This window comes from Notolepis coatsorum, assembly GCF_963971535.1.
Source record: "Notolepis coatsorum genome assembly, chromosome: 2".
NCBI classification, from domain to species: Eukaryota; Metazoa; Chordata; class Actinopteri; order Aulopiformes; family Paralepididae; genus Notolepis; species Notolepis coatsorum.
Window position 1 is genome coordinate 209,286,866 of NC_140166.1, and position 25,499 is coordinate 209,312,364.

General features: G+C 46.5%; 1 protein-coding gene across 1 annotated transcript in view; it reads left to right on the forward strand.

Annotated features, from left to right (window-relative positions):
• The window catches only part of ptprfa (protein tyrosine phosphatase receptor type Fa), a gene marked incomplete at its 3' end in the record, with an annotated part of 262,786 nt that overhangs the window by 47,984 nt on the left and 189,303 nt on the right, over nt 1–25,499 (forward strand). Inside the window, exons 4-5 of the mRNA XM_084308488.1 lie at nt 12,769–12,957; nt 20,400–20,417. Coding sequence (XP_084164614.1) covers nt 12,769–12,957; nt 20,400–20,417 — 207 coding nt within the window. The remainder of the gene's footprint in view (nt 1–12,768; nt 12,958–20,399; nt 20,418–25,499) is intronic.

Here is a 25,499-nt window from a genome sequence, read left to right on the forward strand (position 1 = left end):
ATCACTGTGATATTCTTAATTTTAGACCAAAATCCATCATGCCACGCATATACAAACGGAAGACAGACAGGGTTTCAACTCCTCTTGAGAAGTTGGAAAGAGCAGTGAAAGAGGTGCAACAGGGGAAGACTATACGTCAGGTTGGAAAGGAGATGAAGATCTGCAGGATGCTTTTACTGCTTTTGAGATTAAAATGATCTGTTTTACTTAAAATTATCAATGGCACAATTTACCCCAGTGTATTCTCTCTAATGTCACAACTTACCCCGCACCGGGGGCAAGTTGTGCCACAAAACCAATTTTTTTTCTAAAGCTATATTTCTGAAACAGTTTATTTAAGATCCAAAGTGATTGTCCCCAGGGATGCACAACATCCTAAACTATATACATAAACTACATATTTTAGTTGGGGGCATTACTGTAATCCCCTTGCTTTAAAGGCACTTTAAGTAAAAAAGACCCCACTCTCCCTTAAGGTTACATTTACATTTAGTCATTTAGCTGACGCTTTTATCCAAAGCGACTTACAAGTTCTGTACGACAAGTCATCAGGAAGGGCACAACTCTTATCAGCTGAGTAAAAATGTTCATCAAAGTGTTGAGTGCTACAGTGTAGGTTAGTTTATTAGGACAAGTGCATGACAGTAAGGTTAGTTAGGGTTAGAATTTATTTAATTTAATTTTTTTTTAATTTTTTTTCAGATAATGGTTGAAGAAGTGCGTCTTTAGTTGACGGCCAAATATTGGACGGGTTTCGGCTGTCCTAACTGGGGTGGGTAGTTCATTCCACCATTGTGGGGCAAGGACTGAGAAAAGGCAGGTTCTCCTTGATGACCCTCCCGGAGCTCGGATAGGAGTGGGTCTGAGACGGCCAGAAGATGCAGAGTGTAGGGGTCTTGAGGGTGTGTAGTTAGAGACCATTGACCGAAGATAGGCGGGAGCGGTTCCCTTTGCCGCACGGTATGCCAGGTCGAGGGCCTTGAAGCAGATTCGTGCAGCAATGGGGAGCCAGTCCCTAAGAAGTGGGGTGACATGGACCGACTTCGGTAGGTTTGAGATCAGGCGGGCCACTGCGTTCTGAATGAGTTGAAGAGGCTTGGTGGCAGTGGCCGGGAGGCCAGCAAGCAGTGCGTTGCAGTAGTCGAGGCGGGAGATGACTGTTGATTGGACGAGGAGTTGGGTGGCTTCTTTTGTCAGGAAGGGCCGGATCCTTCTGACGTTGCTCAGGAGGAATCTGCAGGTTCTGGTTGTCGCTGCGATGTGAGCAGAGAAGTTCAACTGGTCATCGAGGACAACACCAAGGTTCTTGGCGGTCGGGGACACGGTCACAGCTGCATTCTTGACTGTGATGGAAAGGTCGGTCAGTGGGGAGGATTTGGCCGGCAGGTGGAGCAATTCTGTTTTGCTTAGGTTCAGTTTGAGGTGGTTGGTCGTCATCCAGGCGGAGATGTCGGACAGACATAGAAACGACGAAAAACATATTCAGTGGGAGGAATATCAAAGATACTTGCCAGGCCATCTTAAAACGAAGATCTGACACTGATGCATGGAGATCCTGGTCTCTTGTAGGGTGGTGTGGTGATTAGCAGGCAGGTGCGGCATCTCCATCCATCAGCATGATGATTTTCACCTGTGCCTCTTGTGCGCTCGTAGAGCATGCGCCGAAGTGCAGGGAGTGAATGGGACAGACACGGGGTTAGAGACAGACACAGAGGTGTGTGACGGAGACAGAGGGGATTGTGTAGGTGGAACCGTAACACTAAACACTTGAATAATGCTGCACATGCTGTTTTGAGATATTTAATGAACATTTGTATGCCCTTTGGAACTGAAAATAAATTAACCCTGTATATTATTATTTGTTTTGGAGAACCAAAAGTACTCAAACTCTGCTGTCTTTAACTATGAATGAACACAACACTCTAACTTACCATCTTTAGATAATAAAGTACTCAACCTCTACTGTCTTTAACTATGAATGAACACAACACTCTAACTTACCATCTTTAGATAATAAAGTACTCAACCTCTACTGTCTATAACTATGAATGATCATAACACTCTAAATACCATCTTTAGATAATAAAGTACTCAACCTCTACTGTCTATAACTATGAATGATCATAACACACCAGTGGTCCCCAAACTACGGCCCGCGGGCCGGATCCGGCCCGCCTCCACATTTGGCCCGGCCCCCTAGAGCCCCGGAGTTTTTTTTTTGTTTTTTTTTAAGATGGCAGCATCCCCATTGTCTGTGCTGAATGTTTGTTAGTGTTTGATATTTTTTGTTGGTTTTTAGTACTTTTAAACATCCATTTTAGTAGTCGTTTTCATTTTATCCTATAATTTTTTCATTCACCGATTTGTGGACTTTTTTTTTGTGTGTCCTGAAAGGCACCTTATAAATAAAATGCATTATTATTATTATTATCATCCAGGAGGGAAAAGACAATTTGGATAGTAGGGACTGCAGAATGGTGGTTCAGAATAGGTCTCAGTGTGGTTCAGAATAGGTGTCAGTGTGGTTCAGAATAGGTGTCAGTGTGGTTCAGAATAGGTCTCAGTGTGGTTCAGAATAGGTGTCAGTGTGGTTCAGAATAGGCATCAGTGTGGTTCAGAATAGGCGTCAGTGTGGTTCAGAATAGGCATCAGTGTGGTTCAGAATAGGTGTCAGTAGGCCTGCCGCGATAAGCAATAAATCGATTAATTGCCGCGATAATTAAAATGAATGCTGTAGTGACTACAGTATTGGTTCGTGTTCATCTTCTGACTATGTTGTGTAGTGGGAGGGAACTAATGATCTGGCACCGGGCGCCAGAGGGGACATCTATTTAGGTTGCACTGGTTGTTATTCATTCATGGCTGTGCTGGGATTCATGTGTTGGTGTTCTTGTTTACTGACGTGGCTTTGTACAGTAAACAAGCATTACGTTACCTCCGTTTATTCCTCTTTCCTCCGGGCACTACACTGGTGACCCTGACGTGGATTTTTGTTACGGCGGATTGTGTACAATAATCAGCGACGAACATTCTTTCAAAATGTCCGGACGAGGAAGACGTTCTGGCCATCGGCAGCCATCACCGTCCCCTGTCAGGGAAGCGCAGGGTGCGCGCGCGCCCACGATCAAACTACCTGAGTTCTGGGAGGCGGCTCCGGCTGCATGGTTTGCTATTGTGGAGGCAAACTTCAACAAGAGCAACGTGGATGACGACGACGACCGGTACAACCACACGGTGGCAGTGTTGGGCAGCTCCACCGCAGCTCGAGTGGTGGGTTTTTTGTCTGATCCCCCGGCGACGAACAAATATGAGCGCCTCAAGACCCTACTGCTAGATACATTTGAACTGTCCGCTGCAGAGAGGGTGCGCCGCTTATTTTCTATGTCGGAATTGGGAGACGAGAGACCTTCTGCCCGCATGGAGAGGATGCTGAATCTGCTGGGGAGAGAAGACCCCATGATCCTCTTTACGGAGCTGTTCATGCGCACGCTGCCGGCGCAAGTGAGGATGGCACTGGCCAACACCGACATCGTGGGCCCCCGCGCCCTGGCCAGGGAGGCGGACCGTTTCGTTTTGGCCATGCCTCAGCGGTCCACCGACCTGCTCGCTCCCGCGACCGCCCCGCCACCGGACCGTCGCAGGAGAGCGAGGGATGACGCCAGGCCTTCTGGTCAGCACGGTAACGCAGCGGGCCATTGCTTCTTCCACGCCACGTTTGGCGCCAAGGCCAGACGGTGCCGCTCACCCTGCACCTTCGGACCTACGGGAAACGGCGGGGCCGGCGCTCAGTAGTGGCCCTGAGCGCTGGCGTAACCAACAGGCTGCTCTTCATCCGAGACACCGCCTCTGGTCGCAGTTTCCTTTGCGACACGGGTGCCCAGTGGAGCATCATTCCGGCAGAGAGGTCGGATGTGGCAAAAGAAGAGCGCGGTCCGCAGTTGGCGGGCGCGGACGGCACGCCCATCCGCTCTTACGGCACAAGGGCGGTGGACGTATGCTTCGGAGGACAATGTTTTTCGTGGGATTTTGTCGTGGCGGCTGTCACGTTCCCCCTCCTTGGCGCGGATTTTCTGTGCGCCCACAACCTGCTGGTGGACGTGGGGAACAAGCGCCTGGTCAACTCGCAGACTTTCGCTTCCTTTGCATGTACGCAGGGGGAGGCCATCTACGGCGGGTGGTCCAATACACTCGCCGAAAGTGACCAGTACCTTCGGCTGCTCGCTGAGTTCCCCGACCTGGGCAAGCCCACTTTTTCCTCGCCCACGGTGAAACACGGGGTGGAGCACCACATTGAGACCAGTGGGCCGCCCCTCTACGCCAGGGCCAGACGCCTCAACCCGGAGAAGCTGGCCGTCGCCAGGGCGGAGTTTGCGCACATGGAGCGGGTGGGCATCGTTCGGCGCTCGAACAGCCCTTGGGCGTCTCCCCTGCACATCGTTCCTAAGTCAGACGGTGGGTGGCGCCCATGTGGGGACTACCGCCGCCTCAACGACGCGTCCAAGCCTGACCGCTACCCGGTCCCGCATGTCCAGGACTTTGCGGCGAACCTGGCAGGCAATCGCTTCTTCTCGAAAGTGGACCTGGTACGGGGGTACCATCAAGTGCCGGTGCACCCCGAGGACGTCCCCAAGACGGCCGTCGTCACGCCCTTTGGGCTTTTCGAGTTCTTGCGAATGCCGTTCGGCCTGAAGAACGCGGCGCAGACCTTCCAACGCCTCATGCACTCGGTGCTCCGGGACCTGCCATTCCTTTTCGTCTACTTGGACGACATCCTCGTAGCGAGCGCCACTGAGGAGGAGCACCTGTCCCACCTCCGAACCCTGTTCTCACGGCTCAGCCAGCATGGGCTGATCATCAACCCGGCGAAGTGTGAGTTCGGGCGGGGCGCCATCGACTTCCTCGGGCACCGGGTCTCCGCAGAGGGGGTGACCCCCCTCCCCTCGAAGGTGGAAGCTGTCGCCGCGTTTCCGCGCCCCCGCACAGTCAGCGAGCTCAAGGGGTTCATCGGGATGGTGACTTTTTATTATCGTTTCCTCCGCCACATCGCTCACATCCTGCGGCCTCTGTACGACGCCCAGAAGGGCAAGACGATGAAGCAGCCGGTGGACTGGACGGCGGAGCGGGTCAAGGCTTTTCAAGACACCAAGGAGGCCCTGGCCCGTGCGGCCATGTTGGCCCACCCCTCGCCCTCGGCGCCCACCGCTCTCACCACGGACGCCTCTGATTTTGCTGTGGGAGCGGTGTACGAGCAGTGGGTTGGGGACGCCTGGCAGCCGCTTGCCTTCTTCAGCCGCCAGCTGTCGCCCAGGGAACAGAGGTACAGCACGTTCGACAGGGAGCTCCTCGGGCTGTGGCTTGCTGTCAGGCACTTCCGTTTCTTGCTGGAGGGACGCGAGTTTACGGCCTACGTGGACCATAAGCCGCTCACGCACGCCATGTCCAAGGCGGCGGAGCCGTGGTCCGACCGCCAGCAGCGCCAGCTCGCCTACGTGTCCGAGTTCACCACGGACATCCAGCACGTTGCTGGGAAGTCCAACCAGGTGGCAGATTGTCTCTCCAGAGCGGTGGTCGGTGCGGTGCAGCTGGGTTTGGACTACGTCAGCATGGCTGCGGACCAGGCCGCCGATCCTGCCGTCCAAGCTCTCAAGTCGTCGGACACTGGACTGCGCCTGGAGGAGGTGGTGTTCGGTGACGCGGGGGCTACGCTCTTGTGCGACGTCTCCATGGGTCATCCACGGCCGGTGGTCCCCGCCAACTGGAGGCGCCCTGTCTTCGAGGCCATACACAGCTTGTCTCACCCTGGCAGGAAGCCGTCCTCGCGACTGGTGTCGGAGAAATTTGTGTGGCAGGGGCTCAAGAGGGATGTGAGAGCCTGGGTCGACACGTGCACCGCCTGCCAGCGCGCCAAGGTGCATCGGCACATCAAGGCCCCCCTGGAACAGTTCTCTGTGCCCGAGCGGCGGTTCGACCATGTCAACGTGGACCTGGTGGGACCGCTGCCCCCCTCGCACGGATACAACTACCTTTTCACCATGGTGGACAGGACGACTCGCTGGCCGGAGGCGGTCCCGCTCTCCTCAACGACGGCCCCCGACCTGGCCCGGGCATTCATCTCGGTGTGGGTCTCCCGCTACGGCACCCCGGCTGATCTCTCCTCTGACCGTGGCTCACAGTTCACTTCGGAACTGTGGGCGGCGGTGGCGGAGAGTCTGGGGGTCAAGCTCCACCGTACGACCGCCTACCATCCGCAGGCAAATGGGCTCTGCGAGCGTTTTCATCGCTCCATGAAGGCCGCCCTTCGAGCCAGCCTCACGGACGGCGACTGGCTGGACAAGCTCCCGTGGGTCATGCTGGGGCTCAGGACGGCGCCAAAGGAGGACCTCCAGTCGTCGTCGGCCGAGCTGGTTTTTGGACAACCGCTACGGGTCCCCGGTGACTTTATTCCCAGGTCGACAGAGCCCTGGTCTGCCGCTGCTCAGCGCGCCTCGCTGCTGGACAGCGCCAGGACTTTCGTCCCGGTCCCGACTACGCAGCATGGGGTCCCTACGTCGAGGGTGCCCCCGGAGCTGCACTCGGCGAGGTTCGTGTTCATCCGTCACGATGGCCACAGGACTCCGCTACGCCCTCCTTACGACGGACCCTTCCGCGTCATCGAGGCCAGGGCCAAGAACTTTGTGGTCGACGTGGGGGGTAGGCCTGAGTGTGTTTCCGTGGATCGCCTCAAGCCGGCACACTTGGACCTTGAACTGCCCCTGGACTTGGCCCTGCCGCCGCGCAGGGGCCGGCCCCCGGTCCTGCCTCCCCTGCCACGCCGGGGCCATTCCCCCCTGCGACCCCTCGGACCCCCCGCCGCTCGTGAGCGTCTGGTCACTGACCCCCATCCTGCTCGGCAGGAGGATGTGACGGACGCTGTCACACCCCCTCCCGCACCTCCTGACTTTACCTACAGTCGTAGGGGCCGGGCCATACGCCCTCCTCACCGTGGGGATTTCGTATATTGAGGTGAACACTGGGGGGGCTGGTGTAGTGACTACAGTATTGGTTCGTGTTCATCTTCTGACTATGTTGTGTAGTGGGAGGGAACTAATGATCTGGCACCGGGCGCCAGAGGGGACATCTATTTAGGTTGCACTGGTTGTTATTCATTCATGGCTGTGCTGGGATTCATGTGTTGGTGTTCTTGTTTACTGACGTGGCTTTGTACAGTAAACAAGCATTACGTTACCTCCGTTTATTCCTCTTTCCTCCGGGCACTACAATGCAATGATTTTGACGGGCGCGATTAATTGCTATTTGCACGTTTGTTTTAATGAGGCGGACCCAGTGCCCCTTGTCAGTCACTGTCCGTGTACTCATACAAACAGAGTAAACACAGTTTTCAATCAATCAATCAATAACAACATTAACGAGACCCTCGTTGTGTCTATTCTGCTAACGCTAACGTTACCTCTCATTGTGTCTATTCTACAAGCGTTAACGTTAGCGATTAATTGCTATTTGCACGTTTGTTTTAATGAGGCGGACCCAGTGCCCCTTGTCAGTCACTGTCCGTGTACTCATACAAACAGAGTAAACACAGTTTTCAATCAATCAATCAATAACAACATTAACGAGACCCTCGTTGTGTCTATTCTGCTAACGCTAACGTTACCTCTCATTGTGTCTATTCTACAAGCGTTAACGTTAGCTAGGCTGTCTATGCTAACGTTAACGAGCATTAGGCTAACAAGCTGTAACGTTACCAGTCGCGTCTATTTGCTAACGTTAGCATTAGGTAATAACCGGTTTAAAATGATGGTGATTACCTCACGTTGTGTCTATTCTACTAGCATTAACGTTACTCATACAAACAATCAATAGCGAGTTATATTGATCACGCTATGTACGATAGCCATGCTAAAACGCTAGCACAACATTAGCACCTAACCTAACAACAAGCCTTAACAAGTAAGCGATCTTTTTGCGAGACTAAACTCTCCGCTCGGTGGCAAATTGTGTTGATGTCGGTTTTGTTTAATCAATAAATGAGGCAGAATACACAGTGACTGTATCCTTTGTTTATTGCACTTGTGCCTGCTGCAAACATAATGATTATGAAATCCTAGAGACGCGTCTCTATTCAGTGGTCTGCAGTGTTTCACGTGACTTTTCTGGTACCCAAAAAGTACCTGAAATAATCACAACAATACTTCCGGTCCGGTCGGTGGGCTTCAAAATAAAAGTCTTAAACACCGGAAAAGACGGAGCGGTGGGCTTCAAAATAAAAGTGTTGGGAAATAAATTTCTCCAAAAAAAAAATTCTCTAACCGGTCGCAATAATATCGCTTATCGCGATATTTTCGGGGGCAATTAATCGCCCAGCAAAATGTGTTATCGTGGCAGGCGTAGGTGTCAGTGTGGTTCAGTATAGGCATCAGTGTGGTTCAGAATAGGCATCAGTGTGGTTCAGAATAGGCGTCAGTGTGGTTCAGAATAGGTCTCAGTGTGGTTCAGAATAGGCGTCAGTGTGGTTCAGAATAGGTCTCAGTGGGGGCGGCTGGGTGGCGCAGCGCTCGTCACCAACATGAGAGACACTGGTATCGAATCCGGCTGTCAGCGTTGCCTCCGGCTTGGCCGGCCGTCATACTGGCTCAATCGGCAGAGTCAGCGGGAGGGAAGCCGGTGGGTGGTAATCTGGTCGTTGTAAACAGCGACTCCTACAGGTCGGTCAGGGCGCCTGCACAGCGAGGAAGGGAGATGGTGAGGGTAGTGTGAGCCTCCCACACGTTACACCTCGCCAATGAGAGTCCGCGCTGGCAGGTGAAAAGAAGTGGCTGGCTGACTCTGCATGTATCGGAGGGGACATGTGATAGTATCTATCAACCCTCCCTAGACCGACCAGTGGGGGGCACATGCGAGCAACGACCGGGGAGGGGAGGGGGGAATTGGCATGACTAAATTGGGATGGGAGAAAAACACAGAAAAACAGGAGGAGAAAAAGTGGATACAAAAATAGTGTAGTTCAGAATAGGTCTGAGGCAGTGTTGTATTGTAAAACAGACATCTTCACTACATTAAGTTCAAGGTTTGCATCATCAAGGAGGGAAAACCTAGCCTCAGCTGAATTGCTAAGAAAGACGCCATCATCATAGAATCATCTATGCATCTATTATTCATGCATCGCTGGCTCCCGACCCAGAAGAAAAACTAAACAAACCCTTCTAACAGAGGGGCCATGTTTAGCAGAGGGGCTCGGTGCGGATGGCTTCTGCAATGGCAAGATTTGAGCGGGAGCCTCAATCTGAGCTGCCATCTCCCTCTGCCGTTTATCTGTCTCCAGACAGGCCTCTGCACACTCACCCACCAAACATAGCCTGAAGTACACACACACACACACACACACACACACACACACACACACACACACACACACACACACACACACACACACACACACACACACACACACACACACACACACACACACACACATAATATACACACACACAAATATATACAAACACACACACACACACATACACACAAACATGCACACACACACAAATATACACACACACAAACATGCACACACACACACACACACACACACACACACACACACAGTGACATTGAGATTCATCCTTGTTAGAATTAATACTGTACTGTAGGTCTGTCCCAATTACCATGTTTTGGACTTCAAAGCTTCAGGCGTAGTTATGGACGAATAATCAAAGCTTTGTTCTTCATGCACTTAGAGTCTCAGAGTGACAAGTAGATGAGCTACGGGAAGACTATCTGCCTTCACAGAGGTTTTCTGAACGCTTTCATGACTAAATGCCAGTTGGTGGTCTGAGGAACATTGTTCTACAGAGAAATTCCATTCATAGTGTCAAGGACTTATTTGTCTCATTTATGGTCCCTGTTGTTAATAGGAAAATCGGAAATACAAATACATGGGTGCATGAGGTCCATTTAGGCTGAGATAGAGAGAGAGAGAGAGAGAGAGAGAGAGAGATTTTTTAGAAAGACATTTATTTACATAATCTCGCTACAAGGTGTGTGTCAATACAATTAAATAAATACACATTATATCTCATGTGTTACAATTACAATTGAGAGATTTCACATAAAAGCAGTGCTAAAACACAATTTCCCCTCTACAACACAACAAACTACTTCATTGAAGCTCCACTGAAACAAACATTAATCAATATTATTCATGAGTGAATAAAATCTAAAATCCACTCTGACCCTGGCTCTTCAAAGTCAATGTCAACTTTATTGTCATTTCCCATAATGTGCAAGACATACAGAAAAATGTAATTGCGTTCCCCCCTTCCCACAGTGTATATAAAAAAGATCTCGACAATATAAACATAAAGTAACATATAGGACACAATATACACACACAATATACAGGACTATATACAATATAAACAGTAGCTAAAAATGTAATGAATGAGTGAAATAAATAAAAAAGGTAAAAGAGAACTACAAATATTCTAGCAGCAGTGGTCCATTAAACATTGGCATCAGCTCACCACCTGAGCCGTAGGTCTAATTTCAAGTCTAGGGGGGGACATGCTTTTGCGGTCGCAGCCCCTGACCTCTGGAACAGCATCCCCATGTCCATTAAATCTGCCCCCTCCATCGAGTCTTTTAAATCGAAACTCAAAACCCACCTATATCACCTGGCCTTCCCTGACTCACTTTGACTCTTGCCTTGCTTGTTGACGTGTTGTTCTGTTTTCCTTTGTCTATCCGTTGGTTGTTTTTTCTGTTTATTCTATACTTTTCTTTGTTCTTAGCGCTATGTGAAGCACTTTGGTTGACAAGCGTCATGTCTAAATGTGCTATATAAATACATTTGATTGATTGATTGATTGATTGATTGATTGATTGATTGATTGATTGATTGATTGATTTTGGCCTCACCCACAACTAAGCAATGTTTGCCACTTCATTATATTCTCTTTTTTGTAACCAGTACCAAACACAAACGCTGTTTCTCTCCAACTCTCACCACAGTTCAAAAACTAAATTGTCAAGGTTTCCTTAAGTCTTTTACAATCTAAAAAACAGTGGAACATTGTTTCTGGTTCCTCACAAAAAGACAACAAATTTATACAGCGGGATTTAGTTTAGCAACAAAACTATTAACCGCTACTGCCCCCTTCAAAATTATCCACTGAAGGTCACCTGTCCTCTTATTTAGCTGTGGTTTATATACAAAACTCTCCATACAGTTATCTTGGACCTTCAGCCTCTATCCACACAGTGTCTGTTCTATTGGGTTTTATTCAAAGCTTTGACACAATATGTATTCATATTTTTCCCATTCAACATATACAGATCAGCAGATGCAACACATACCACTCAACATGGGTCCTGTCAGTCCAGTTTGGACTCATCAGGATTTTCTGTTCCACTGAAATACTCCTGTAACATATCTTGTTCCTCGTTGCTCAGTTTTCCAGTCCATTAATTTCCTGTTTAAAATGTCTCTGCTAATAGAGAAACAGAGGTTTGAACACACTGAAATAAAATATTTGCTCCTTACGTTTGTGTTGACTTGTTGCCAGATTCCTGTTTTTGGGTTCCAGCTGAGAGGTAGGCGCTGGAAAACATAACGGTTCCATAGCCTGAAGTCTTATGTAGTACAGGTCCAAAGTCTATAAGAATCCCACGTTTTTGTAATGTGTGTACCGCAATAATTCAGCATGATTATCCAAAATGGCCGTCCACTTCCATTCATTCAGACACGCAAGTCAAAACAAAGAACTTGTTGGTCTTCTTCTGCCCCCTTCTCGTTGCAATCAGCGCTCATCTGGGATCGCTTTCGGAGCAGACGCTCATTGGCTACAATGGTGGTCAATCATTTTCGCCATCAGCGGTGACTGGTCAGTTCAGAACCGTTTACAACCGGACCTGGTCACTTGTCGGAACGGCTTGTCAAATGACGCTCACCGGATATTTCGTCTTGTAACTCGAGACCCGAAGCACGTAATAGGTTCAGTGTGGTGACGATCGAAAGGTGGCAAATTCAACTTTCAAACAATGTATTGCTTGCCGGAGCCGGCAGATGAGAGCAAAGCCATATTCTGTATCCATGCTGGCCACTGCTGCTGTTGACCCACATATCCATATAATGTCCGTATAAATGCCGACTTTATCTTTGACCAATTCTTCCCTTTCTTATATCACATACAATTACTTCCAGGTATTTTCAATGTATAACTGTGGAAGCTGTGGTGCCTTTACAACAGGTTGTCTCAGTATGTTGCTTTCCTCACTCACATGAAAGGAGGTTTGTCCGGGGGAAGGGGGGGGGGCTGCCATGAGAATGGGATTTTTCAGCCTTTGATTTCTTTATGCTTTATCCATAATTCGGCAAGGACTGGCATTTGAGCACACCTGCTGTACCTCTCAGATCATCTCAGCACCGTATAGACAGGCTTCCGTTCCATCCTCAATTGAAATTCAGCACAAGAGTTAAATTGCGACCCTTACCCCTCTCCTCAGAACCCTCTCCTCAGAACCATGACGAGAGGTTCCATTGTTGGATTAGTCAAGGCCACAGCCTTGCGATATTTACATTAGGACTGGATTGCACAGCATTTTATAGGGAGGTTGTGGAAAGAGCAGTGAAATAGCAAAGCCTCAGTCCAACGAGGGTGGTTCTCGCCCCCCGTCAATGATTTGGACGTGTTCTACCAATGTGTCCAGCTGGTGTCTTAGTGTTGTGTGTGTCCACCTGCCCAGCCTCTGTCTCCTGTCTGTCTCTTGCAGAGGACCAGATTCCCCACGGCTTCCCCTCCATCGACATGGGCCCACAGCTGAAGGTGGTAGAGAGGACGCGCACGGCCACTATGCTGTGTGCTGCCAGTGGGAACCCAGACCCCGAGATCACCTGGTTCAAAGACTTCCTCCCCGTGGACATCGACAGTAGCAGCGGCCGGATAAAACAGCTCCGTTCAGGTAACGTCTCCGATTGCATAGCCCTCCTCCTCCCCAACCAGTGTTTTACCTCTGCGTTCATCACTGCTGTAAATAAACACCTGACAATGAAAATATGTCATCTGGATTTCATTCCACATTTTAGAACAGGTATTGGGGCCTTTGGAGTAGAATTATGCTTATTAGTACTGCAGGTACTGTAGCCGACACTGGGGAGACGGTTGGATTCCAGCACCATGTTAACTCTTTGGACGCCAGACCCGAGGATAGTCTGGTTATCTCGCCGACCGTTCAGCGCCAGACCCGAGTATAGTCGGGTTTTCATCGTTATTTCTTTTATTTGATATTTCCATTCATTACAGGCACACAGACTCAGGGTTAACACGGGGAATCATCCTGAGAATGCCAAAGTGCAATACCGGCCGCATCCACCCAGGTGGCAGTATCGAGCACCCTTTGAACATTATATCTTGGCCTGTGCGTCGATCAAATGTCTCCAGGCGAGGCGGACGGGTATCCCGATCGCATTGAGAAGCGTCAAATGCCTCTCATGCATCTGTTGTGGTGGATTATGTTGGCGACACGATGGACACCGGTACTTGGACTCGCGATCAGACAATTGGAATATTCTTTTTGGGGTACCTCCTAGTGAAGGTAAGGACTAAATGATATTAATCGTGCTTTGATCCAACCATGATTTGGCCTTGATCGCAACGTGTGTGTAACGTTACTCCACAACGTTGTTAGGAATCAAGGTAAGAATGTTGAGTCCAATTGTAGAATGGAAGAAGGAGGCGGAGATGGTGTTGCTCTTCTCAAATATTGTGTTATTTTATTGTTAGAAACACAAGAGCGATAATAATGGAACAAGAAAGCATAAACGTAGCCAGGCTACAATTGAGAAGAAATTAGGAAAGAGACGAGTACTCAAGCTTGATAATAACTTAAAGGGGAACTATCTTATAAATGGCCTTTTTGAGTGTTTAGCATTGTTTCCTAGCTATGTGAACTTATATTAATATGATCTATGTCTCAAAATTCTCATATTGGCGCATTCTTCCAATTCTCCTCTCACAATATTCACCCTCACTGAACTGAGTCGTTTGAAAATGTGCCTATATGTGATGTCATATAGTCACCGCTGCATGTTAATGTTCAAGAGGCGGCGCAGGCCACACAGTGGTTTAGGAGCCAAGCTCAAAACAGCTCGAGATCTTGAGGTAGAAAAATGCTGTTTTTGAGGACTTGATTAGAAATACAAAACAATGAATAAAAAAAATATATATATTACAGAGGTGTTCCATAGACTCACAGGAATTGTGTAAAAGTGCCCAAATAGTGAAAGAAATAGTAAAATAGTGCCCCTTTAACAAAACATAATAATAACACCGGGCCAGATATTCCACTTCTGCCCGTGGACGACTGCTCCCAGTAACACTGTTGAAGAACCGACAACAGACAGGAGAACAGAGGGTTACTATAAAGGGCAAAATACCCAGCATACATCACACAGTAATTAGTGACATAACACAAACAGGTGACAATCAATCAGAGATAATTGCAGAGACAGCGTGAAGTACTCCAGGATGACAGTAGGGCTTCCACTCCTGTGAGAGGATAGAAAGCCCAAACGTTACACAACGTATGCCGTTGGTGACGATCAAAGCATCAAAAAACATAATATTATACACATTTGATTTGGAAATAGTAGCGTGTCCAGGCGAGAAACGGCAACGATTTTAGTGAAATTCACGTTTTGCTGCATATCGTCGTTTTCTGGGACTATATCCTGGGACAGGATCACTCTAAAAATATACTTATATTCACCACGGTATAACACGCAAACGTATTGATGGACAAATTCATTATTTTTCACATATTGAACGATAGATACTTGATGTCAAATGGGCCATAGTATTGTATCCATAGCTATAATATAGAATATATATATAGCCCTGCAAACACTGCCACTTATTCCTATCTTTTAGAGCGCTGGCGTGGTAGGAACTAAGATGCTCTAGGCCTCTGGCGCTCAAAGAGTTAACTGTTTTGCTCAAATGTGAAGTACCAGCCTCATACAACTATGTTACATATTTGTTTCCTGTGTTAATTGAACAACTGGATACATATTTCATTAATTACCTCAGTAGCACCTGTGTGGGAATATCGGTGTGCCGGTGGTACTTAACAGATACAGACTGTGATTAATCTGAAACACCAGAGAGAGAGAGAGAGAGAGAGAGAGAGAGAGAGAGAGAGAGAGAGAGAGAGAGAGAGAGAGAGAGAGAGAGAGAGAGAGAGAGAGAGGAGACTGAGAGAGTTCCACATATAGAATAGAATAGAATACAAATAGAAATACTTTATTCATCCCGAAGTAAATTTGGCACTACAAATCGCTCACAGTAAACAGTAAACATTTAGGTAGACAAAACAAAAAGTCACGAATAAGAATAACAATAAGCCTAAGAATAAAATACAGTCCGGGATATACATTTCCTATGTTACATTCTAATATAAAATATACTGTAAAAATATCCAGAAATATACAGTAAGTGTACATTTGTACTATGTCGGTTTAAAAGTAAAGTAAAAGTAAAAGTCCAGGGAATATAGTACTGTCACCCTGTGCTCGGGGATGCAGTGAGGCACAGTGATGCATTATAAAGTCTGATGGCTGTCGGAGGTACAAGCTGACTCTCCAGCACAGCAGCTTAGATCTTGACAGCATTTTGAATACTTGCTCTGTGAGGCTCTGAAGGTTTCCCCTTCTCTCAGTGAGCCAACTGAAATATCTGTTGGGTTTGTGTAACTCTCTCTCAGCAGAGTCAGAGCGGTCAGCCGCGTTGTGCTTGATGAGAAAACAGAACGAGAGCAAAGGCTGAGAGAGCTTTAGAATAGCTACAACTCTGAGGTTGTTTAGAAGAGCTACAGCTCGGAGGTTGTTGTGGCTGAGGATTTTCACAAGCCACAGCTCTGGGCTTCAGGTGAGGACTAATACAATATGTACTGTTTTATTAGCACGACAGCGTGGTGTTTTACTTTGGTTCATAGCAAAGCCCCACAGCAGCCAAGCACAGATGCTCATGTTAATTTATTAATTAATTTATATTTTTTTAAAGATGAGCCTGCCCTCTTCCTACTATGTGGAATATACGTGTGTGTGATGTCAGCACAAATATTCAATTAATTGTTTCAATGGACTTCATTACGGGGGCAGAAGAGATTAAATTTGCTCACAAATTAGTGTCCCTATTAAATGTCTTTTATCCATCAAAGACGGCTAATGGTCTCATTTTTCAATTTGAGACCTTTGCTCTCGTTCGGTAAATGAGAGGACAGTAGCCTGTGGCGTCAGACGGGTGGTTTCAGCTGCTCTCAGAACAGCTCATTGTCTCCTGGCGCTCCTGGATGGGGTGGGGGGCATCGATCAGCTCTATTTGTTATGCTGCAGCATCGATCAGCTCTATTTGTTATGCTAGACACACGATAAGCAAACAGCAACTACTGTGTGGCCCGAGGATGTTGATAGCAAGGTAGAAGAGGATTAGAGGGTGAGGAGGATGAAACAAGGTAGAGGCGGATTAGAGTGTGTGAGGAGGATGAAACAAGGTAGAAGTAGATTATAGTGTGAGGAGGATGAAACAAGGTAGAAGTAGATTATAGTGTGAGGAGGATGAAACAAGGTAGAGGCGGATTAGAGTGTGTGAGGAGGATGAAACAAGGTAGAAGTAGATTATAGTGTGAGGAGGATGAAACAAGGTAGAAGTAGATTATAGTGTGAGGAGGATGAAACAAGGTAGAAGTAGATTATAGTGTGAGGAGGATGAAACAAGGTGCTGGAGTCAAAGGCCATACTTTCCGTTTTACCCGCCAGTCTGTATATAATATATATGTATATAATTTATTTGAGTTAATATGGTAATAATAATCATGAGACAAAATAATCGAATACAGTACAATATTATTATTACTATTATTATTATTATTATTATTATTACTATTATTATTATAATATAATAACAATAATAATAATGATGCTCTCAGCTGGAATGGATGGAATGACTTGCAATTAGGGATGCTCGATATTGGCTTTTTTACCGATACCGATATACCGATATCAACCGATACCGATATATGCAGGTTTCCCCCCCCCCCCCCCCCCCCAACATTACATATCTCTTGTTGTGGAACTAACACAACATTATGCATACTTTTGACAATAAATTAAATCAGAATGTGTTCTTACTTGCTTACCTGGGTAAATAAAGGTTATAGAAATGTAAAAAAAAAAATATATATATATATATTTGAAAACCGATACCGATATTTTTCGATATCACATTTTAATGCCGATATCGGCGATAATGTCGGACATCCCTACTTGCAATCTATTAACTTGACCTGTATTCTCTCCTGAAACACGGGGGGAAATTCAGTTCTCCAACTCCAGACATTGTGAAAACACAAGAAAGACCTATTCCTTTTCACATTGACAACTACTGAATGCTACACTGAAATGTGTCATGAATGAGCCCCTTGATAACATGCCAACCAATCAATCAATCAATCAAGGGGGTGTCCTGACAGGTCTTACAGCCCAAACGCACCGAACGCGCGACGCGGGCGTGAGGCGGGCGCGCGTGAGGCGCTTCACTTTCGCTCCCATGTTAACGGGCGTCACTGTTTACACCGGCCGCGAGCGGGCGACTCGTGGGCTGGAAGCGTATTTTTTCGCTTCGGTTGGATTCAGAGGTGTGCGCCACGTGCATTTTCGCAGAAATACACTCAATATCTGCATTATTACCACACATATAGATGTTGTTCAACCAGCTAATGTGTCTGTATCTTTCCCAATACAAATAAACCATACTATACTTTTTCAGGAGTACAGTCACACTGATTTCGTCATTCTAAAATTAATTCTAACATTCTAATTAATTAGATAATAACGGGTTATACATGCAAAATGGACAATAGAACACTGGAACTGGAAATCTTTAAAAAGAAATCTTCAAACGGGGACTGACTTTCGCCCGCTCTAAAGTCAGACTCGGTGTGGACCGCCACGCGAGCTGTTCTCGCACGAAAACCCGTGAGTGCCTGCGTGCGCCCCTGGTGCGTTTGTAGTGTAGCTGATGAGAGAGAGGAGACGGAGTCCGCCTGTCCTTTGATGTTCCCTCCATTCTGCTCCTTCCTGCTAAACAGTGTTTAAACACTCGGTTCATTATCCAGATCTGTTGCTCCTCCCTGCTAAACAGTGTTTAAACACTTAGTTCATTATCCAGATCTGTTGCTCCTTCCTGCTAAACAGTGTTTAAACACTCGGTTCATTATCCAGATCTGTTGCTCCTCCCTGCTAAACAGTGTTTAAACACTCGGTTCATTATCCAGATCTGTTGCTCCTCCCTGCTAAACAGTGTTTAAACACTCGGTTCATTATCCAGATCTGTGCTACAGTATCTGAATACAGTATCTACAGTATCTGAATAGTAATCAAACGTGTCCACCGTTTGTTGCATATTATTACCTGATATGACCCAAACGGACCCTCTTACTAACAGCTCCTGGGGGGGTATGTTCACTAGGGGTATGTTCACTGACATAATAAAAGGGATAGATGCTAATCAACATATTATCAAAGCACTAGAAAGAGTGTGTTATTACAGGTAAACATACAGGGAAGATGATGATGGTGGCAATCCTGCTAACGGCAGGACAGTCCTGCTAATGGCAAAAACACATTACAGTCCTGCTAACGCCAAACACACATTACAGTCCTGCTAACGGCAAACACACAGTACAGTCCTGCTAACGGCAAACACACAGTACAGTCCTGCTAACGCCAAACACACATTACAGTCCTGCTAACGCCAAACACACAGGACAGTCTTGCTAACGTTAGACACACATTACAGTCCTGCTAACGCCAAACACACATTACAGTCCCGCTAACGCCAAACACACATTACAGTCCTGCTAACGGCAAACACACAGGACAGTCCCGCTAACGCCAAACACACATTACAGTCCCGCTAACGGCAAACACACATTACAGTCCCGCTAACGGCAAACACACATTACAGTCCCGCTAACGGCAAACACACAGGACAGTCCCGCTAACGGCAAACACACAGGACAGTCCCGCTAACGGCAAACACACATTACAGTCCTGCTAACGGCAAACACACATTACAGTCCTGCTAACGCCAGACACACAGGACAGTCCTGCTAACGGCAAACACACATTACAGTCCTGCTAATGTTAGACACACATTACAGTCCTGCTAACGCCAAACACACAGGACAGTCCTGCTAACGGCAAACACACATTACAGTCCTGCTAACGCCAAACACACATTACAGTCCCGCTAACGCCAAACACACAGGACAGTCCTGCTAACGCCAAACACACATTACAGTCCCGCTAACGCCAAACACACAGGACAGTCCTGCTAACACCAAACACACAGGACAGTCCTGCTAACGGCAAACACACAGGACAGTCCCGCTAACGGCAAACACACAGGACAGTCCCGCTAACGGCAAACACACATTACAGTCCCGCTAACGTTAGACACACAGTACAGTCCTGCTAACGCCAAACACACAGGACAGTCCCGCTAACACCAAACACACAGGACAGTCCTGCTAACGCCAGACACACAGGACAGTCCTGCCATATCTGAAGCAGCAGCATCACAATGTAATTCAGGACACATTGCGCCAGTTTATTTGTGTTGCATCAGATATTGTAGGCACATTGCGTCCTCTTATGTGACCTCATTATGTGGCAGGATGCAAAAGACCCTGATCACAATCAGGAGCGCTGCGGGAAACAACCCGACCAGGCCTGGTTTCGGGTGAGCGATGGGTCAAAGCTGTGTGGCGTCCAGGTCCATAACACAACCATAACACACTTGTGTGGTGGGTTTCTTACATTATTTAAGTACCCTCCTGCATATAGTGCAGCATGCAGAAAGTGACAGCACGGATAACACTGTATGCACCCTGAGAATGCATTTTGCATAAACATTAACAATCGTTTACCAGTCTCCTATCACTTCATATATACACAGAACTTAACTTAACTTACAGGTACATCCTTTAATACATCTGAGAAGAATATATATTTTTTATTTGTCATTATTTTCAAAAGAAAGTATTTTCAAAAGGTGGTAGAATAACCTTTAATCAGCTGTTTCTTGCTCTCCTTCTGCCTCTCTCTCTCCCTCTCTCTCTATCTCTCTCTGTATCTCTGTCTCTGCCTTCCTCTCTCTGTCTTCCTCTCTCTGTCTTCCTCTCTCTCTCTCTCTCTCTCTCTCTCTCTCTCTCTCTCTCTCTCTCTCTCTCTCTCTCTCTCTCTCTCTCTCTCTCTCTCTCTCTCTCTCTCTCTCTCTCTCTCTCTCTCATCTTTATACTAATGCCTCTCTCTAATCTTATTTGCATTCATATTACCTCACCAGGTGGTACACCAATCAGAGGTAAGAATGTTGAGTTACAGACACATCAGTCCACTCACACCATTCCCCTTCCTCCTCCTCTTCCTCCTCTTCCTCCTCCCCCTTCACCACCACCACCTCCTCCTCCCACCTCACCATGTCCCTATGTCCAGCTCCCCCGTCGCTCTCTCTCTATTTCTCTCTCTCTCTCTCTCTCTCTCTCTCTCCAACTGACTCACTCACTCACTCGCTCGCTCCGCCTTGATATCTTCTATGCTTGGGGATCATGACCTTTTCGTATGAAAACTCTACAACACCCGTTTGACTTTAATCCCAGTTATGGGGGGGGGGGGGGGGGGGGTCACCTGGCCGTTTTAGATCCTGCAGGGGGAGGATAAAGGGACGACGTAGGATTAGATTATCCCAATGGCCAGCGATCTCTTGACCAGTCTCTTGCATTTTCACGTGATTTGCATAATACAGCGCACAGCGACGCCGGCTCATGATTAGCAGTTGGCGAGTCATAGGTTGTTAAGGGGTTCAGTGGTGACCTCTGTCAGCTCTCAGCTACATTATTAAAGGTTCACTTGTCAGTAATCCCCCCCCCCCCCCCCCCCCCCCCCCCCCAAGGGCAAGAGGAGGTTTCTGTTTTCTGGTCTTCAACTCCGAGTCCCAGAGCTTGTCTTTTCGAGCCTGATTAGAAAATGACTGGACCTACAGTAGGACATTTGTTGAGAAATCAAACATTTTGACATGTGACCTTTTCTCTAGTGCCAACTTTAAATGTCCAAATAAGTGTATCTCCTCGTCTGTTAGATGTACAGTCAGAATGACAACACATATGAAGTCCACTACAATGGATTACAATAAATACCATTGTCTCAACATTATGTCCTATGTCCAGTCTTTTCTCACAGTGTGTGGGACCTCAGTCTATATACTATTCAATCAGATGTAATTCAATCAGACTTTAGTCTCTATAACATGAGGTAATTCAATCAGACTTTAGTCTCTAACATGAGGTAATTCAATCAGACTTTAGTCTATAACATGAGGTCATTCAATCAGACTTTAGTCTCTAACATGAGGTCAGTCAATCAGACTTTAGTCTATAACATGAGGTCATTCAATCAGACTTTAGTCTATAACATGAGGTCATTCAATCAGACTTTAGTCTATAAATTACGTCATTCAATCAGACTTTTGTCTTTTTAACATGATGTCATTCAATCAGACTTTAGTCTCTATAACATGAGGTAATTCAATCAGACTTTATTATATAAAATTACATCATTCAATCAGACTTTAGTCTCTATAACATGAGGTCATTCAATCAGACTTTAGTCTTTATAAAATGACGGCATTCAATCAGACTTTAGTCTCTATAACATGATGTCATTCAATCAGACTTTAGTATCTATAACATTAGGTAATTCAATCAGACTTTAGTCTCTAACATGAGGTCATTCGATCAGACTTTAGTCTCTATAACATTAGGTCATTCAATCAGACTTTAGTCTCTAACATGAGGTCATTCAATCAGACTTTAGTCTCTAACATGAGGTCATTCAATCAGACTTTAGTCTCTAACATGAGGTCATTCAATCAGACTTTAGTCTCTAACATGATGTCATTCAATCAGACTTTAGTCTCTATAACATGATGTCATTCAATCAGCAATGACAACTTACACACCTGTCACATGAAGGTAACATGTGGAAACATCATCTGTCTTATTTACATGTTGACTTGAAGCATTGCTTTTACAACATGACTAGGACTGACAATATGACTAGGACCGACAATATGACTAGGACTGGGAATATGACTAAAGCTGGCAATATGACTAAAGCTGGCAATATGACTAAAGCTGGCAATATGACTAAAGCTGGCAATATGACTAAAGCTGGCAATATCACTAGGGCTGGCAATATGACTAAAGCTGGCAATATGACTAAAGCTGGCAATATCACTAGGGCTGGCAATATGACTAAAGCTGGCAATATGACTAAAGCTGGCAATATGACTAAAGCTGGCAATATGACTAAAGCTGGCAATATGACTAGGGCTGGCAATATGACTAAATCTGGCAATGTGACTAGGACTGGCAATATGACTAAATCTGGCAATATGACTAAATCTGGCAATGTGACTAGGACTGGCAATATGACTAAATCTGGCAATATGACTAGGACTGATGATATGACTAGGGCTGATAATATGATTAGGGCTGATAAATTATGACTAGGGCTGATTATATTAACTAGGGCTGATAATATGACTAAGCCTGATAATATGACTAGGGCTGATCATATGACTAGGGCTCAGTAATGCAGAGGCACATTTTTAGATCTAGTCCAGAGATATTATCATCTTTCAAGAAATAACTAATTCAGCTTGCGAAAGAAATTAAAATAAAATAAACGAATCGACTAACAAAGTCTTGGTGAACTATTGTCACATGTAATTGAGTGATTTGAAGGTGTCACCAGGTGTTTGTGTGTGTGTGTGTGTGTGTGTGTGTGTGTGTGTGTGTGTGTGTGTGTGTGTGTGTGTGTGTGTGTGTGTGTGTGTGTGTGTGTGTGTGTGTGTGTGTGTGTGTGTGTGTGTGTGTGTGTGTGTGTGTGTGTGTGTGTGTGTGTGTGTGTGTGTGTGTGTGTGTGTGTGTGTGTGTGTGTGTGTGTGTGTGTGTGTGTGTGTGTGTGAGAAGACATTATTGGCATTAAGATCTGACCTGGGTGATCCGATCCATCACAAGTGTTCAGCTCTAAGTACGTCTGTTCACTCCTGGCAGCTCTAAGCACATCTGTTCAGACCTGGCAGCTCTAACTACGTCTGTTCAGACCTGGCATATACAGTACTGTGTACAGTAACCCCACATGCGTCTCCAGTGACCACTTGTTGTAGGATCTTGCTTCCCTGCTCAGTATGCAAATAAACACATAGGCCTACGCCAGGTACTAAGGATGCATGTGGATTATGTAATACAATAGAGAGCATGCAGTGTGTCTGTCTCTCTGTCTCTCTCAGTACCTCTCTCAGTCCCCCCCTCTCTCCCTCTCTCAAGTTCTCAAGTTTCTTTATTAGTTGTCATACAGAAGTACAGAATACTTTTATACAAAATGCTTCTTTCTGTTTCGCTCCAGATACTGTGCTAGGCAAAGATAGATAATAAAATAAGTATAGCAAGTATAAAATAGAAGTCAAGTATGTAGACAAAAATGTTCAGTATATACATATATACATACAATGCTCTATGTAGAGTAGAAGTAACTGAGTTACCATACAAATACTATACAGTGCAAAGCAGAAGTGGGATGAGGTACAATTTAGGTACAATATAATTTACAGTAAGGTGTAATGAGGTATGGGTTGTAGTGCAAATTCTTTACCGATAAATATAAAGTGTGCTTAGGTGTACTAAAGTGGTTAAAGTGGGTGCTGCAGTGAGTTGTATGTTTAAAGTGAGTGTGTGCGTGCGTGTGGATGTGTGTGCTGTGAGTGCATTTGATGGTTGTTACATAGTGTTATTGTTCGTTGAGCATCCTGATGGCCTGGGGATAGAAGCTTCTTCTGAGTCTCTCTGTGCTTGCCATGAGACTCCGGTATCGCTTGCCTGACCGCAGCAGTTCAAAGATGCAGTTGTTTGGGTGGCTCGAGTCTTTGATAATTCTCTTAGCCTTGCCCATGCACCGCTTGTTGTAAATGCCCTGGAGAGTGGGAAGCCCCCCTCCAATTGTGCGTTCGGCTGAGCGGGCCACTCTCTGTAGTCTGCTACGGTCTTGTGCGGTGCTATTCCCAAACCAGGAGGTGATATTGCCAGTCAGGATGCTCTCTATTGTGCATGAGTAGAAGTTCTTAAGGATCTTCTGACTGACTTGGAACTTCCTTAGGCATCTGAGGAAGTAGAGGCGTTGCTGTGCCTTCTTCACAACACTGTCAATGTGTGAGGTCCATGTCAAGTCCTCGGATATGTGGACTCCGAGGTACTTAAAACTGTTCACTCTCTCAACCGGTGCCCCGTCGATGCTGAGGGGGCTGTAGTACCTGACCCCCGACCTCCTAAAGTCCACAATCATCTCCTTTGTTTTGCTGATGTTCAGGGAGAGGCTGTTCTCTTGACACCATTCCGCTAGAACCTTGACCTCATCCAGGTAGGCCCTCTCGTCGTTTGCAGAGATCAGGCCCACTACTACTGTGTCGTCAGCAAATTTGATGATTGTGTTGTTGTTCCGATGTGCCACACAGTCATGTGTGTACAGGGAGTAGAGGAGGGGACTCAGAACACAGCCCTGGGGGGCCCCTATGTTGAGAGTGATGGATGAGGAGGTGCAGTTGCCTGCTCTCACCACCTGGGGTCTGCCCATCAGGAAGTCCAAGACCCACTGGCAGAGGTCATAGTTCAAGCCCAGGTCCCTGAGCTTGGCTCTGATTTTGGAGGGGACTATGGTATTGAATGCTGAGCTGTAGTCGATGAACAGCATTCTCACATAGTTCCCCTGCCTCTTGTCCAGGTGGCGTGAACACTTTCGGCAACCAACATGTACTCCCGCGTTTCTCTGATTGGCCAGCGTTGGCCAGCGCTCTCCTTCGTGAATACCAGCCGCTCTACGCTCGTTTACCCCCTCATGAGTTACGTGAAACACTGCAGACCACTGATTGGTCAGAAGAGAGACGCGTCACTCGTTGGAGGGTCTCCAGAAAAACAGAAAGCCGCCATCTTTAAGTCTCGCATAGGTTTTCATTTGCAGCAGGAACAAGTGCAATAAACAAAAAGAGTTTAGCCTCACAAAAAGATCGCTGACTTGTTAAGCTTGTTAGGTTAGGTGATAATGTTGTGCTAGCGTTTTAGCATGGCTATCGTTAAGCTAAAACCAAAGATTTTCGCCCATCACACCGTTTTAAACAGCGTAAATACGACATTTCTCTCCGTTTTTAAAGCAATCAACTTATATACACCAACTCCCCCACACCTTAGCTAGTATCCCTCCGTTTTTAACAACAATCTGACGGTCGCAACATATTTAAAACACATAATATTAGCTAAAACCAAAGATTTTCGCCCATCACCCCGTTTTAAACAGCGTAAATACGACATTTCTCTCAGTTTTTAAAGCAATCAAC